The sequence below is a fragment of the Cryptococcus neoformans genome (genome assembly GCF_000091045.1).
Source record: "Cryptococcus neoformans var. neoformans JEC21 chromosome 4 sequence".
In the NCBI taxonomy this organism is placed as follows: domain Eukaryota; kingdom Fungi; phylum Basidiomycota; class Tremellomycetes; order Tremellales; family Cryptococcaceae; genus Cryptococcus; species Cryptococcus deneoformans.
The window spans coordinates 1,052,501-1,067,500 of NC_006686.1; the positions used below are offsets into that span (position 1 = coordinate 1,052,501).

The 15,000-nt window shown below is 52.8% G+C and overlaps 5 protein-coding genes across 5 annotated transcripts in view; 4 read left to right on the forward strand and 1 right to left on the reverse strand.

Annotated features, from left to right (window-relative positions):
- The window catches only part of CND03810 (transcription factor binding protein, putative), a 3,775-nt gene extending 488 nt beyond the window's left edge, over nt 1–3,287 (forward strand). The window contains exons 2-6 of the mRNA XM_570167.2: nt 1–948; nt 998–1,090; nt 1,145–1,220; nt 1,273–1,961; nt 2,024–3,287. The exon at nt 1–948 is cut by the window's left edge and continues 114 nt beyond it. Coding sequence (XP_570167.1) covers nt 1–948; nt 998–1,090; nt 1,145–1,220; nt 1,273–1,961; nt 2,024–3,171 — 2,954 coding nt within the window. The 3' untranslated portion in view covers nt 3,172–3,287. The remainder of the gene's footprint in view (nt 949–997; nt 1,091–1,144; nt 1,221–1,272; nt 1,962–2,023) is intronic.
- A 101-nt stretch (nt 3,288–3,388) lies between these two features.
- On the forward strand, nt 3,389–8,259 carry CND03820 (myosin I binding protein, putative). The gene is made up of 8 exons (XM_570166.2): nt 3,389–3,529; nt 3,708–3,761; nt 3,823–3,910; nt 3,973–6,265; nt 6,316–7,688; nt 7,742–7,870; nt 7,926–8,147; nt 8,200–8,259. Exons 1-8 carry the CDS (start codon nt 3,501–3,503, stop codon nt 8,218–8,220), a joined length of 4,209 nt encoding a protein of 1,402 aa, XP_570166.1. The 5' UTR covers nt 3,389–3,500; the 3' UTR covers nt 8,221–8,259.
- Nucleotides 8,260–8,358: 99 nt separating this feature from the next.
- On the forward strand, nt 8,359–9,707 carry CND03830 (conserved hypothetical protein). The gene is made up of 5 exons (XM_570624.2): nt 8,359–8,474; nt 8,509–8,983; nt 9,029–9,160; nt 9,207–9,519; nt 9,573–9,707. The coding sequence occupies exons 1-5, from the start codon at nt 8,375–8,377 to the stop codon at nt 9,582–9,584; spliced, it is 1,032 nt and encodes a 343-aa protein (XP_570624.1). The 5' UTR covers nt 8,359–8,374; the 3' UTR covers nt 9,585–9,707.
- Nucleotides 9,708–9,790: 83 nt separating this feature from the next.
- CND03840 (vacuole fusion, non-autophagic-related protein, putative) lies at nt 9,791–12,965 on the forward strand. Its single transcript, XM_570625.2, has 8 exons — nt 9,791–9,888; nt 9,939–10,454; nt 10,510–10,713; nt 10,777–10,837; nt 10,889–11,046; nt 11,115–11,349; nt 11,403–12,487; nt 12,551–12,965. Exons 1-8 carry the CDS (start codon nt 9,865–9,867, stop codon nt 12,824–12,826), a joined length of 2,559 nt encoding a protein of 852 aa, XP_570625.1. The 5' UTR covers nt 9,791–9,864; the 3' UTR covers nt 12,827–12,965.
- On the reverse strand, nt 12,943–14,786 carry CND03850 (isocitrate dehydrogenase, putative). Its single transcript, XM_570634.1, has 7 exons — nt 14,603–14,786; nt 14,335–14,503; nt 14,125–14,246; nt 13,515–14,072; nt 13,403–13,450; nt 13,267–13,347; nt 12,943–13,205 (listed from the first exon to the last, which is right to left on the reverse strand). The coding sequence occupies exons 2-7, from the start codon at nt 14,410–14,412 to the stop codon at nt 12,980–12,982; spliced, it is 1,113 nt and encodes a 370-aa protein (XP_570634.1). The 5' UTR covers nt 14,413–14,503; nt 14,603–14,786; the 3' UTR covers nt 12,943–12,979.
- Nucleotides 14,787–15,000: the final 214 nt, after the last annotated feature.

Below are 15,000 nucleotides of genomic sequence, written 5' to 3' on the forward strand. Positions count from 1 at the left end.
CTAAATCACCCGCAAAAGCTATTGGCGACGCCACAGAAACTCAGGATGACTATAATGAAGAACAAGAAAAGTCAGGCGGCTCGACAGCAGTGGCAGACGACGAAGAAGTGGGTGAAGATGGTCAGGTACGAGAGGGGAATGGCCTGCCCAGCGGCTCAAACACTAGTCTTACACCTCCTCCGACAAGTCCAGCGGCTCGTGTCGATGTCGATGTACCGCCCAACACTGAAACGACGTCGTTATTACATCAGGACCTGGAGGCTGAGCAAGTTCAAGACGACATGGGTCAGCCCAAATCCATCAACGGCGGTGATAATGGCGGCGTTGATAATGACCAACCCCGCGAAGAACAAGAAATGGATGAAGATGATGTCTGGGAAACATATAGACGGCATCGCGCAGTGAAAGGTTTTGTTCGCAAGGATGACAACGTCAAGTCAGAGTTTGGCGAAATGGAGCGCGACGACGGAGACCATCTACTGGATAATCCTGTGCATGTCAACGGGGACAAATCGCACGACGAGCACCAGCACCAGCACATAGATGTTCTTCATGATGCCGACGAACCAGAAGACTCCAATCACCCACCTCGCACCCGCTCGAAACCTATCCCACGCGGCATGTCCGCCATCTCCGCCTCAAACGGCAATACTCCTGCTTCTGCATCGGGATCCGACGCCAATCTTGGTCGTGCGGGGTCGCGTCAGGGAAGGAGGAGAAGAGGTGAGGAGCAGTTGCTGCTTGATGATCATCTTCTCCCTGCAGAAATACGGCGCACTGCGCTTGCGGAGCGTGCCAAAAAAGATGTCGAGAAAGACGAAGAGGAGGAAGTAGAGGTAGAAGAAGAAGAGGAAGGGGAGGAAGACGAGGAGGAGGGTGATGGATTAGGGGAACAAGAAGAAGATGAGGAAGGAAGGGATATCACTCGTTGTGTGTGCAAACGTGAAGGTTAGTGAGGATCAGACGTATATCAGCAGAAAACGCTAACAACTATCAGACATTGATGTGATGATGATTCAATGTGATCAGTGCAACGTTTGGCAGCATGGAGAGTGTATGGGTATATGGGGTGACGAAGAAGCTCCAGACGGTGCGTTGTACCTCTTCTATTTTCGTTGTCTTTATGTACTCATCCTCGCAATAGAATATTTTTGTGAAGAATGTAAACCCGAACGACATCAGGCTCTGAAAAAATGGCTACGTTCTCGAGGACGCAACACGTATGTTGCCAGTCGTACCCTTTATATCTGTATACTGACAAATCACATTTAGCTCACCATTTATTCCACCTACTCCAGAGATCCTCGAACGTCTTCATTCTGCCAGGGACCCTTACCCTCCGACACAATCCAAAAGATGGACGGAGTATTCTAATTCCGAACCTCTGCCGCCGAAATTACTTGCAAGGTCTCATCATAAGAAACAGCAACAACAGCAACAACAGCAGCAGCAGCAAGGACAAGAGATGTTGACCGGTACGACGGAAGGGGGTGATGGGCGAAGGACAAGAGGAAGGCAATCGTCAACCAGGGAAAAGCCTCCAAGTTCGGCTAGCGGTGTCGGCCATGGAGGTACCCCATCGACTTCCAGCAAAAAGGACGGTAAGAGGGGAGGCCGAAAACAATCAGTGAATGGAATGGAGAGCGAGAACGAATCAGAATCTTCTCAAAACATAGGGGCGGGAACTAGTCTTTCAGTCAAGAAGAGAAGCACCATGAACTCGAGGGATGCCGCGTATGAAGAGGCCGTTAAAGCTGCGATGGAGGCAAGCCGGAAGGAAATGGCTCCTCAAGAGGAAGGAGATGTTAATTCCGAGACGAAAGAAGTAGAGGTCAAGGAGAAGGACCGAGCCAGACCTGGGAAGAGGAGAAGAAACGAGGACGAAGAATTAGACGAAGAAGAGAAAGAAGATGAAAAAGATAAGCCCAAAAAAGGAAAGCGAAAGAAAGAGGATGAGACTGGTGAGTTATCATTCATTAAAAGCAACCAACTTGGTACGATCAGCTGACTCGCCTGACAACAGAATCTGATCCTACATCTGCTGGGCCTTCAAAACCCAAACACCCCAACCAATACACTTACCGCCCTAAGCCTCCCTCAACAACCGGTCCCGCGGCTTCCCCTTCTCGTCGATTAGGTGGCACACCAGGACCCACTACAATCCCTACACATCACGAGCATGGTACACGCCGCGCTGGAGCTTTAGCCAATGCGCCGGTGGTTTTCCATCCTTTGTCAGAGGAAGGCGCCAGTCAGCTGAATTGGCACCTACCTGATTACCTGACACAGTTTAATGACGTGCTACCTAGCGATAGCCCTGTAGCTTTAGAAGTGCCTGCTCCGCGGGTCATGGCGTATTTGCCGAAGAATCATTTCCACAACCAGCGATACGGTCCGTTCTCCGAGGAACGGGACGCTACCGGCAAACTTATCCTTCCAGATGATCAACAGGATCGAGAAGTAGTTGGTCACCCCACCACCCAACTCGAGCCTCCAACACGCATCAAATTTCCGGCCAAACGCATTTCAGCGGGAGACGTGAAGAAGCGCGTGAGAGCAGTGTTGGAATATGTGGGCAAAATGCAGGCGGACGAGGGAAAGAGGTTAAGAAGGGCAAAGACATTGGGCATTACTCCGGTCTCAACGGCGGCCATCAGATGGAAGGAAAGGCAACGAAAGGAAAGGGAACGCGAGGAAGGCGCAGGGGATGACGATGTGGTTATGAGCGAAGCATACGCGGAGGACGGACCTTTCCCAGCAGAGTTGGGATTAGCAACAAACCAGCCTCGCTCTGCCCATTTAATGGCAGAACTCACAGAAATGCTTATTGGATTTCAAGAAGCATTCTCAAGCAATGACTTTGCCGCATTCGAGAATGGTGCCACTGTTGGTTCTGCTCCGCCTACTCCCCAAATACCCGACACGTCAACCGTCCCTCCCACGCCAGTTCTACCATCACTTCATTCAGATCACCCTCACGGTTCATCTGCTGGGGTGATATCGCGGTCGGCTGAGCGTGAAGTCGACGGCACAGAAGAGACCACAACGGAGGAAGTAGGAGCAGGTAAGGGATTGGACGTGTACAGAGCGGGGATCGTGAATAAGGTTGTCACAATTAACAGCACTGAGCGAGACGTGGTGAAAAAGGTAGAGGAAATCACTCAGGCATGATGCGGGATATCGGGTGTTCATGATTTGTGTAGAATGTACATGGGCGTATTATTATGGGTTATATAACTGCTAATCATTGTTGTTTTTGAGCATGAACTATGTTACGTAAGAAACAGATGGGGGATGATGTCACGGCGGGGCCTGTAGGGGGATGGTGCACGTTAAACCGCTATTCTGAATCCATCTGATCTTGCATCGCCATCTGCCTCTCCATTTATCTCCTTCTCTATTTGTGTGATCTCATCTCATCCCGTCCGAGAACAGTTAAAGCCATTGCCGCTCTCTCATCTCCAATTTCTTCAGAGACTCGGTGATGCCCATACCTCACCATGTCCTACCCATATCTCGCAAGGACAACGTGAGTGGAAACCCTTTGTCGTCGTGCACGGAATATGCTAAACAGACTGCTTACCGCCCATCCTGTACCCTCCTTGATCAATATCACCATATCACATGTCATTTATTGAACTGGTTCTGTCTGGTGATTGATGTTCCTTCGGTCTTTCAATGTGGCGCCTCCACGTCAACTATTAAAGCCTTAAATACAAGTCGCCACATGCCACCGATCTCTCTTTTGCAAAAGGCGAAACGTGTGTCATTGACTCTTATCTGCTCTCAGGAATGTGTACGTTTATTGACAGCCGTGTGTAGAATCAGAGTGACCGGGCAATCTCCCGAGGATGAAGATTGGCTAGTAGGCGAGACCTTGGACGGCTCTCATGCTGGTGGTTTCCCAAAGGTTTGCTTAGATCGGATACAGCGGTTCTATATTGATTCTTACTAATGGGTGGACTTTTTTAGGATTTCGTGGAGGCCATCGATGAAGGCTCAGTTGAAGCAACCGAAAATGAATCCAAGACGGGGGATAACACTGCGCAACAGCTCCAACCAGTCACTCAAGATTCATCAAAGGAGTCTGAACGCCCTAATATTCTTTCAGAGACTGATCCCAAAGCTGTAGAGGTCCCTTCTGAACTTGACACAGGATCGTCCGAGGCTCAGGCTCAGGCTCAAGCTCCAGCTCAAGCTCCGGTCCCTGCTTCCCAATCAGAAAGTCACGCCGACGATGTCTCTCGTCCACAAAGTATGAAAGATCGATTGGCCTTTTTCACTGCAGCCCAGAATAAACCCGCTCCTCCTCCTCCTGTCAAGCCGAAACCCGCTGCTGGGGGTCTCACTTGGAGTCAGAGACAAAAGCTTAGGCAAGAGCAAGAAGCAAAAGAGAGGGAGGGTACGGTTGCTGCAAGCCCAGCAACTTCTACTCCTATCGCGGCTCCTGCACCTTCGGTCCCGGAAACTAAACCGACGGACAATGCAGAAAACAAAGAAGAGCAGGGAAGCGCCATGTCAGCCGCTGACGCGTTGACCTCGATATCCAAAGGTGGTTCATTGAAAGAACGTATGGCGGCTCTCCAAGGAGTCGGCGCGTTTGGCGGGGGGGAGAAAAAGCCTCCGCCTCCTCCGCCTACAGGTAAAGTTTGGAAACGTCCTACCGTCCAAGAAAAAGAACCAGAGTCCCAAGACGAACCGGAAGCCGAAAACCAGAGCTCTGACGTCCATGAACCCTTACCTATTTCAGATGAGCCTCGTGCACTAGAATCAGACTCCAAGGACGAGGTTGCAAAAGAGGAAGAAACGGAGGAAGAGCAGGAAAAAGCTAAGAGAGCTGCCATCGCGGCGAGGATGGCAAAGCTTGGGGCAAGAGGTCCGATGGGAATGGTGCCGCCTGCCAAGCCAGTTAAGAAACCTACGCGCGAGATGACTACAACTGCGGAAGACAAAAGTTTGACTTCTTCAGAAGCCGCTGGAGGTGATACTGACCAAGTCGCTGAAGCTCCTACGATAGATTCGAAGCCATCTGCAGCGTCCGCAAAACCCGAGTCTGTATCATCTCCCACTGATGCTCCGGTCACGGCTCCCCCAAAGTCTATCCCGATCGCCGCTATGCCTCGCCGTACTGCTGGCCCTCGCCGTCGTACTCAGACGTCTTCCGCGAATCCGTCTTCGGATGATGTTTCTTCGCCACCGGCAGAAACTCATCCTGTTCCACTTGCTCCGACTGAAGCTCCCGCCAGTGAAGGTGTTGCAGCTCCTGCGGATACCGAAGCAGAACCGCATGACCGGCTTGAAACCGTTAATTCGAAAGGCGAACCAGTACCACCTAAACAGATGATGGTATATGATGAGGAGGCTCCATTGCAGAAGACGGAGGAACAGATGAAGCAAGAACGAGAGGCCGAGGAGAGAGGAAGGGGTATAGGAGGACTTGAAGGTGCTGAAGCTGCTGGTATAGCTGTCTACAAGACTGGTGAAGCACGCGAGGAGCTGGCAGTCGAGTCACAAGCGTCTCAGGATGATATGACTCGTGTAGACGAGCCGCCGACTGGTTCCGATACAAGCCCGAACAAGCCGTTTGGCACAGATGCTGTCATGACTGACTCGGGTTCTGGTGATGGCAAATTGTTCTCTGGCCCTAGGTCCGGGGAGCAGTCGGTTGAAAGGGGAGGTGAGAGGGAAGATGACATGTCCTTTGCCCAGGGCGAGGTTTTCCAAGCCAGCGAATCTAGGCCTGCCCGCGCTGCTGAGAATGGTATCCCTGGCGAAAACGTCGATCCGGTGGACATTGTTCCCCTTCATCCTGCCGCAGATGAGGGATTGCCCGGTGAAGAGGACGCCCCTCCCCCACCGCCTCGGCGAGGGACGATGACGATGGAAGATATGCCTCTTGATGAGTTGGAAAAGAAGCATTTGCAAGAAGCTCGCGAGGAACCTCCCGCTGAATCACCCGTCTCTGATGACGAGACTCATGAAGAGGAAGAGGAAGGTGCATCCCCTTCCCCTCCGCCTAGCGCTGCTCATCCGAGAGGGGAAGAGAATCTCGAAGAAGGCACAAGCGATAGACTTGAGCAGGAAGGGAGTGAGATGGGGTCTAAAGGCGGCGATGTGGTAACAAGTCAAGCGGGAGAGGAACCAAGAGTCCCGCCGCCGCCACCTAGGATTAGAAAAGCTACATCGTCTGTCGAGCTGCGGGAGGAATCACCGACGCGGGAGGAGGCACCGACGTCGGAGGAGGAGGCACGTGCGTTTGTTACTGGTAGGTCTGTCTTTTGCTGTATATTCATTTGCTCACACGCTTTGATGTAGAAACCCCGCATCGCTCCGAGTCGCATCACTCCGAGACGCATCACTCCGAGACACCTGCCAAAGAAGCTAAAGAACTGCCTGAAACCCCCGCGGCGGTTGGAGAGACTACCGTTTCTCAAGAGGAAGAGGAGGATGCGGCTCGCCGATCTGGTATCGCTGCGCGAATGGCGAAACTGGGTGGGATAAAATTCGGGATCCCACCTCCTCATCCCGCAAAGACACATTCTGTCGATACCGCTCCCGCTGGTTCGGACTCGATACCCAGTCGGTCTGAAAATCTATCACCCGTTGAAAAGGAAGCTCCTCTTGCTGCCAACCTTGAGCCAGAGCGACCCGAAAGAGGCGAGGGTGAGGGAAAGACAGCTAGCTCTGAGGAGGAGACGCCCGAGCAGGAAGCTGCGAGGAGGAGAGCGACACTTGCTAGATTGAGAGCCGGTGGTGCTTTGGGGTTTGGAATGTTCAATCAGCCTTCACAGAAGGAGCCGGAGGAGGTTGAAGAGAAGGATGCCACAGGGGGTGAAGAGGCGTTTGAAGAACGTGGGCCGCCGCCTTTGCCTTTAGGCCGTCCTGGTCAAGAAACACCTCTATCCACGGATGAAGATGTCGGTGCAAGGGAAGAGCAAGACGAGGAGCAAGTTGAAGATGTCCCGCCTCCGCCTCCTGCGAGGCCCGTGATCAATACGGCGTATGGAGAAGGTGATGCCCATCCTTTGTCTCAGTTTGTGCCGCCGCGCCCTGCAGTTGCCCCACCCGGATCGGCTGCGGTTCCTCTCTCGCCTGTCGACCCAGACGGAATGTCGCGTTCGCCTGTTGAAAGCGGAGAGGGAGATGATATTCACAAGGCTGGCGCTGCTTCCATGGATGACCGCCGGCTCCCGCCTCTCCCTCCCGCTCCAGCTCCCGCTCTCCAGCAGGGAGAGTATACTGTGGGTGAAGAGAGCGGGGACGGCAATCCGCCTCCACCGCCTCCCAGGGCTGGCGGTCACCGTATGAGCGTTCAGGGTGGGCCTGAAAGGGGTGCGAGCATGTCGGGTGGGAGCACGTCGGGAGCTGGTCGGCAGGCATCTTTGGAGCAGCCGGGATCCCCATCCGGATCGGCAGCGCCTGCTGCGTCGCAGCTGCGCATGAGCCCAGAGCCGTTTGCAGCAGGCGGCTTCGTCGCCGCGCCCAGCTCACAGACGATGAACCTAAACAAGCAAGTATCGAGCGACAGTCAGGAAGCGCCTGTCTCGTCGTTGGGCAGACATGTTTCCGTTAGGCAAGGGACGAGGCCCGGGTATGATCAGCTGAAAGAAGCTTCTGCGACGTATGGCCAGGGAGTGGTGAGAGCGGCGCGAGGGATTTTTGCACAGGGCAAAAAGGGATTCTATGGAGTAAGTCGTGATGTTTTGTGATTGCGAAAAGTGACTAAAATGGCTTGTATCAGGACGGAAGCCCCTCGGGTTTCGTCGCGGTCGTCATGGATAGTGCCGGTGTATCCCGGCCGTCGGAAGACTCGTGGGGCCAGGTCATCTTTGAGCAGGAGGGAGGCTCGATCCTTCGACGGTACGACGAGGTGAGTGGATAGTGAAATGGTCCGTCTGGATCAGACTGACGACGGGGCGCGACAGCCGCGGCCTGGAGACATTGCGGCGTTTTACGATGCGAAACTAAAGGGGAAGAAGGGCCTGCACACGTACACGCAGCATGTCGGCTCGGTGGAAGAGCCGCTTGTGGGCATAGTGGGCGAGTTTGAGGACCGCAAGCACAAGGTGAGGGTGCTGCAGGTGGAGAGAGGTGTGCCGGACGAGGTGAGCTACCGGTGTGAGGATCTGAAGGGCGGCAAGGTTGTGGTACGTGTACGGTGTGCATGCGTGTATGGGAGGCTGACTGACGGCGCTGCAGATTTTCCGAGCTGGGGTCTAGGCAGAGGTTTATACTGTACATGGATATGCATATGTGTGTTGTGTTGTGTGGCAGGGACAAATAGAGTTGCGCACGGGCCTCCACCGGCCTTGCGCGCGTGGGCGATACTAGTAACTGGCTGCTGATTCTTCTCCGTCGCGATTACTCCCCCCCCATGGCAGACATCCAGGACAAGATCGCGGGCGCGCGGCGGGAGGCTGACGGTCTGAAGGACAAGATCCGAGCGGCGCGGGAGCAGACAGCCGACACGAGCCGTGAGTCCCCCCCGCCGGCGCCGCTGACAGCCAGTGCGCGCGATGGCCAGCGACACGCCCCCCCTCCCCCGCGCCGCCCTCAAGGCCCGCCGGACGCTCAAGGGCCACCTCGCCAAGATCTACGCGCTCCACTGGGCGGCAGACACCCGCCACCTCGTCTCCGCCTCCCAGGACGGCCGCCTCATCGTCTGGGACGCATACTCCACCAACAAGGTCCACGCCGTCCCCCTCCGCTCCTCCTGGGTCATGACCGTCGCCTATGCGCCCTCCGGCGCCTTCGTCGCCTGCGGCGGCCTCGACAACGTCTGCTCCGTCTACGCCCTCGCACCCGGCGGCCAGGCCAAGGTCAGACGCGAGCTCAGCGCACACTCGGGCTATCTGAGCTGCTGCCGCTTCATAAACGACAGGCAGATCGTCACCTCGTCCGGCGACATGACGTGCATGCTCTGGGATATTGAGCAGGGCACGCGCACCATGGAATTCAACGACCATACGGGCGATGTGATGAGGTGGGCCCACCGCGTGCGTCGAGGCCGTGCTGACAGTGTTCGCAGTATCTCGCTGGCGCCGAACGCCAACCTCTTTGTCTCTGGAGCGTGCGACGCCACGGCCAAGGTATGGGACATTCGCACAGGCAAGGCCGTGCAGACATTTACCGGCCACGAGTCAGATATCAATGCCGTCCAGTAAGCACGACCCTCCGCCATGTGCTTCTTTTGCTTATCCCCCCAGGTTCTTCCCCAACGGCGACGCCTTTGCCACCGGGTCCGACGACGCCTCCTGCAAGCTCTTTGACTTGCGCGCAGACCGTGAACTCAACAGCTACGCCCACGACAATATCCTTCGCGGCATCACGTCCGTCGCCTTCTCCATCTCCGGTCGTGTGCTGTTCGCCGGCTACGATGACTACAACTGTAATGTCTGGGACACCCTCAAGGGCGAACGCATCGGCGTCCTCGCAGGCCATGAAAATAGAATCAGTTGCATGGGTGTGTCTGGAGACGGGGTGGCCCTTTGTACGGGTAGCTGGGATAGCTTGCTCAAGGTGAGTCATGGATTATGGATGCAACGCAGGTGGCTGACTGGAAGCCGCGCCAGGTCTGGTCGTAATTGGGCTGCTATACTGCCTTGTCTCGTTGTGCCATAATAATATCTGTCTATAGGAGGTGGCTTTGGTAATGGATGTATATACCGGGTATTCTTTCTTTTTTGTAATGCATCATCATGATCAAGAAGCAATGGCGATATGCTTAAATAAAGGTCCAGGGTCAATGTGGTGACGTTTGTGCGCGGGCACGCACGTTGTTGGCGGGAAAGTGACAGCCAGCGCCGGCTCTAGATCTCCATATAAACTCACGTTTCCTATCCCCCTCTCTTTCCCCATCCCAGCATGAAGTTTGGAAGACGCATAAAGGTCCGTCATCCATACACCGCTCGGCGTCCCCTGCTGACCATCCTACACAGGACACCCTCTACTCGGAATGGGCAGACCAGTACATCGACTATGGCGGCCTCAAAAAGCAGATCAAGGCCAACCTGCCTTGGAACGATACCGCCGAAGCAGACTTTGTCCAAGCCTTGCAAAACCAGCTCACGAAATGCGAGACGTTTCAGCGCAACAAGTCGGATGAGCTCATGAACCACATCCAACAGCTCGAGGAGGAAGTCAAGGGGCTCGTCGAAAAGGCTGGGTACAGCGACGGAGGTACTTCCGATGAAGATGATAGAGCCGAGAACGAGGCGACAACACCCGGCGATGTAGAGAGGAATGTCAGAGACCGCCGGGATGATGATGCGGGCAGTGACGACGACGATGACGATGATGAAGACGTCTCCAGCGACATGTTAATCGATGCGATCGAGGAGAGATTTAGAGAGCTAGAAGAACAAGTCGCTGTCTTGGTAGCCGACGTACATGACCTGGCGCTGTTTACAAAACTCAATTTTACAGGGTTTATCAAAATCGTCAAGAAACATGATGTGCGTGACGCTTTACTTTTCTTATGACTTTGGACTGACGAAATACCGTATCTAGAAACTTACCGGGTACAATCTAAAGAACACGTTTAATCGCCAAGTTCTCGAAGCCCATCCGTTTTATCGTATGAACTATGACCCGCTCATCGTCAAGTTGTCAAAATTATTCGACTTGGTGCGCACCCGTGGGCATCCTATTGAAGGTGACGCTTCGGCCGGTGGGAATCAGAATGCGTTCGTCAGGAGCACAACTAAATACTGGGTTCGTTTCGGGATACCTTCCTTTACCCATTCCCGCCCCCGTTACTGACAATCACACAAAAAGGTTCACGACGAGAATATCGTCCCGCTCAAGCTGGCGATCATGAAACATCTACCTGTTCTAGGTAAGCACGCCTCGTTACGTTGGGTCTTTCGTGCTCACCCAGAAACCCAAGTATTCAACCCAAACAAAGAGTTCTCTATGGCAGACTCGGCCATCACATCCATCTACTTTGACAATGAAGATCTTGAGCTTTATCTAGGTCGACTGGAGAAGACTGAAGGTGCAGAGGCTATCCGTATGAGGTGGTACGGTGATGTTACCGGCAATACAGTAGGTCAACCGATCACCTTTTTTTTTACCACTGATGAGCCAGTCACCTAACCAATTGTTATCGGTAGATATTCGTAGAGCGCAAGACGCATCGCGAAGATTGGACGGGAGAAAAATCTGTTAAAGAGCGCTTTACTATCAAAGAAGGCAAAATGAACGATTTCATAAGTGGGCGGTACACCATGGACGACGAGTTTGACGAGTTGGTCAAAAGGAACAAGAAGACGGAGAAAGAAGTGGAAGGCATGAAACAGCTGGCAAATGAGGTCCAGTATGCCATCGTCACAAGAAAGCTAAGGCCTGGTAAGTTTCTTCCTCCACCACATACTCTAGGTCTGATCAACACACTCTTCTAGTCATGCGCACTTTTTACAACCGAACAGCTTTCCAGCTTCCTGGGAACGCCACCGTTCGAATCTCCCTCGATACCGAGCTCACGATGGTTCGCGAAGACAACTTTGACGGAGTCGATCGCACCCATGGCAATTGGCGCCGAACGGATCTTGGAATAAACCATCCGTTTGACTCTATCCCGAATTCAGAAAAAGAGCTTTTCCCCTATGGTGTTCTCGAAGTCAAGTTGGCTACCAAGGTTGGAGAAGAACCACCCCAGTGGATCCGGGACCTGATCAACTCGCACCTGGTAGAGGCAGTCCCTAAATTCTCCAAATTTATCCACGGATGTGCCAGTCTCCTTTCAGAACGGGTGGACCTCGTACCCTTCTGGCTTCCCCAGATGGACCAGGATATCCGCAAGCCCGTCAGTGCCAAATCCAAAATACTCATCGAACGACCTCAGTCCAACATCCACTCCAACGCCAGTATGGAGGGGTCTGCTCTCCCGTCGCCTGCCGCAAAAAGTAGCACCTCTCAAGCCAGCTACCACGAACCGGTCTCAGAAGGTGAAGACGACGAGGAATATCTCGTTCACAAGGCCAAAAACGAGGAAGACCATCTGAGACTGCCTTCAGACGTTGCTGCCCAAGCGAGAGCAGCAAGAGAGCATCGAGAGAAATATATAAGGGACGAGGCTGCTCGGCAGGTCGGGATCACCCATGGCGAAGCCCAAGCCCAAGCCGAAGCCGAAGCCGAGTCATCCGCCGCTGTAAGCTCCTCGCGTCCGGCCAGGCAAAGCCGCAATCAGCAGCAGTATGATGCCTCACTCAGAATTGATCCTCTTGCTTCCAGCGATCGCTTTGACAAGAATATGCAGCTGCTTGATGACAAGAGTATGAAAAAGCTTCAAGAGGCGGCGAAGGATAGACGAGAAGATCAGGTAGAGGAGGGGGAAGAGGAAGAGGAAGAAGATGACGAGGAGGAAGGTGATAGTGAAAGGGTCATCTATGTCGATCAGTTCAGGGCCCCGCCAGGAAAGAAGATTGCCATTCCAGTCCGAGTTGAACCAAAGGTCGTGTTTGCTGCTGAGCGCACATTCTTAAAGGTAAATGATAGTCTTTTTTTTACTTTATTTTTTACTTATTTTTTTACTAACTCAAACCTGCAGTGGGCTCATTTTGCAATCCTGCTCTCGGCAGTGTCTATCGGTCTGCTCAATTTTATCGATCCTACCGATGCCGTCGGTATGGTGTCTGCCGGCTGCTTCACGTTTACTTCACTTTCAGCCATCCTCTACTGCGGGGGAATGTACGCTTGGAGAATCCTCAAGATGCGAAAACGCGAAGCAGTTGATTACCACGATAGATGGGGCCCCACAGCCCTTTGCGCTGCGTTGTTGGCCAGTGTAATGGTCAATTTGGTGCTAAGATTACGAGAGCTCTAAAAAAAAACAGGCTCACGTTTTTGCTTTAGGTTCAAAGTACGATTTCCGAGAACTTTATCCAACTATGTAATTTTGATTTTCCAACCAAAGGGGAAGCTAGAAGACTGTTATGCATGGATTCATTTTCAGATTCAAGTTGCTTGTAAAGATAATCTAGAGCCTCTTGAGAACAGCCTCAGTGACCTCGGTAGTAGAGCTCTTTCCACCCAAATCAGGAGTGAGGTACTGGCCCTCGACGAGGACGGCATTGACGGCAGCGTTGATCTTGGCGGCGGGCTCGATGTAGCCGAGAGAAGACAATAAGAGAGCAGCAGAACGGATGGACGCGATGGGGTTGGCGATGTTCTTGCCCTCGATATCGGGAGCAGATCCGTGAACACTTTTTCCACCTATTTTAGCCAGCAGCTCAAGTTGTGAAAGGAAAAAAAGGTGTAGCTTACGGCTCGCCCATGATAAAGTTGTCACCAGCGTTGATAGATGGGACAAGACCAAGTGAACCGACGAGAGCAGCCGCACCATCACTGAGATTCGCCAATTGTCAGATGCGCTTTCAACAATGTGGAACGGATCACGTACGAAATGATGTCACCATAAAGGTTGGGAGCAACACAGACATCAAAAAATCTTTTTAAAAAGGGGTCAGACACACAGATCCGCGAAAACTCTTTAACAGGGACTACAAACTCACTCTGGCTCCCTGAACATTCTGTAGACCATAGAGTCTACGATTTGCTCCTCGAGCTTCACCCCAGCGTACTTCTCGCCGCCCTTGCCCTCCTTGACAGCCCGAACAGTCTCTCGGAACAAGCCGTCCGTGACGCTGAGCACGTTGCTCTTATGCACGATAGTGACCTTGGGTTCCCCTTTCCACCACACATCCTTACCCGCCGCTCGAGCAGCCTCTCTCTCCTGTCCCCTTCTAAGAGCAATTTCAAACGCCATTCTACCAATCCTGCTGGATGCCTTGGCGCTAATCTTCCTTGTGGCGAGGGCGACCCTGTCCTCGCCTTCACCAGAAATCTCTTCTTGCTTGATATAAAGGCACTCGGTGTTCTCGCGTACAATCACCAGGTCGACGGCCTTTGGAGAAGGTTGACCAGGTATGGGGACGGAAGAGACAGGGCGGACGTTGGCGTAAAGGTCGAGGTGCTTACGAAGAGCAACGATCGGAGAAGAATAGCCAGCAACCTTGTGAGATGGAGAAGACACGGCGCCAAACATTGCGCCGTCACATTCTCTCAAAGCGCTGTGGATCGCAGACAAATTAGAACGGGAGGTTCAAGCAAATGAGAACGTACCTAACAGTGTCGTCGGGCAAAGCCTTGCCATTCTTGTTAAACTCCTCCCAACCAGCAACCAGAGGAACAAAGGTGGTCTTAGGAATAGAAGATCCGAGGGCCTCAATGACACGTTGAGCAGCCTATGTTATGTTTCTCCATGAGTCATCGTTTATTCACGAAGGGTGACGCAGAGAGAGATCGTGATAAGAAGGCAGAACGGGAACGCACGGGCAGTACTTCCTTGCCGATTCCGTCAGCGGGAATCATACCAAGCTTAAGGGCTGATCGTTTGAGGATGTTGGCCATTGTCGGAGACGTGGTGTTAGCGGTAGAGATAAAAGAGATAGATGGAGATAAAGATAAAAAGATAGACGTAAATCGAGTCCCTTGCTTTGGACTTTTTTCGGCCGTTTTAATTATTATTTTCGGGCGAGATGCAACGGCGGTCGCCGAGGTTAGATAAGTCCAATTTATATATTTATATGATGTTATTTACCTGCTTGTTATTTATTTATTATTATTTCAGAATTTGATTCCGCCAGGAGTTATGGCTGGGTCGGGTTGTTCTTTCGTTTTCATTTACATACGTAGGGCCTCCTGCGTGTCCGTCGACTTTTTACAAGTTTCAAGTTTATTTTCACGAGTTTGAGATGCGGGAAGTTTGATTTTTTGCAAGTTTGTCGAAGTGCTGGAAAATCAGCCCGACAGGGGATGACAAATTTGCTGGGACTGTCTTTTTAACACAAATCATGCCAGCGTGCGTGCCTCATCAGGGAACGCCTCCTCGTGTAATGCACATCATCATGGTTTGCACTTGTGGAAGCTTGCTGTTGTAGTAGTGAACCTGCCCTCTATTTCAAAAACGGCCGGGCCCCACAGCAAAGACAGGGAAAA

Excerpts from the sequence above, each read along its gene's own strand:
- CND03840 (XM_570625.2), top strand. The coding sequence starts at position 9,865 with ATGAAGTTTGGAAGACGCATAAAG. Across the intron at positions 9,889-9,938 it reads AGTTTGGAAGACGCATAAAG|GACACCCTCTACTCGGAATG; the intron begins GTCCGTCATCCA and ends CATCCTACACAG. Across the intron at positions 10,455-10,509 it reads AAATCGTCAAGAAACATGAT|AAACTTACCGGGTACAATCT; the intron begins GTGCGTGACGCT and ends TACCGTATCTAG.
- CND03820 (XM_570166.2), top strand. The coding sequence starts at position 3,501 with ATGTCCTACCCATATCTCGCAAGGACAAC. Across the intron at positions 3,911-3,972 it reads ATGCTGGTGGTTTCCCAAAG|GATTTCGTGGAGGCCATCGA; the intron begins GTTTGCTTAGAT and ends GGACTTTTTTAG. Across the intron at positions 8,148-8,199 it reads TGAAGGGCGGCAAGGTTGTG|ATTTTCCGAGCTGGGGTCTA; the intron begins GTACGTGTACGG and ends ACGGCGCTGCAG.
- CND03850 (XM_570634.1), bottom strand. The coding sequence starts at position 14,412 with ATGGCCAACATCCTCAAACGATCAGCCCTTAAGCTTGGTATGATTCCC. Across the intron at positions 14,247-14,334 it reads TCGGCAAGGAAGTACTGCCC|GCTGCTCAACGTGTCATTGA; the intron begins GTGCGTTCCCGT and ends AACATAACATAG. Across the intron at positions 13,206-13,266 it reads AACTTTATCATGGGCGAGCC|TGTTCACGGATCTGCTCCCG; the intron begins GTAAGCTACACC and ends AGGTGGAAAAAG.
- CND03830 (XM_570624.2), top strand. The coding sequence starts at position 8,375 with ATGGCAGACATCCAGGACAAGATCGCGGGCGCGCGGCGGGAGGCTGAC. Across the intron at positions 8,984-9,028 it reads CATACGGGCGATGTGATGAG|TATCTCGCTGGCGCCGAACG; the intron begins GTGGGCCCACCG and ends CAGTGTTCGCAG. Across the intron at positions 9,161-9,206 it reads TCAGATATCAATGCCGTCCA|GTTCTTCCCCAACGGCGACG; the intron begins GTAAGCACGACC and ends TTATCCCCCCAG.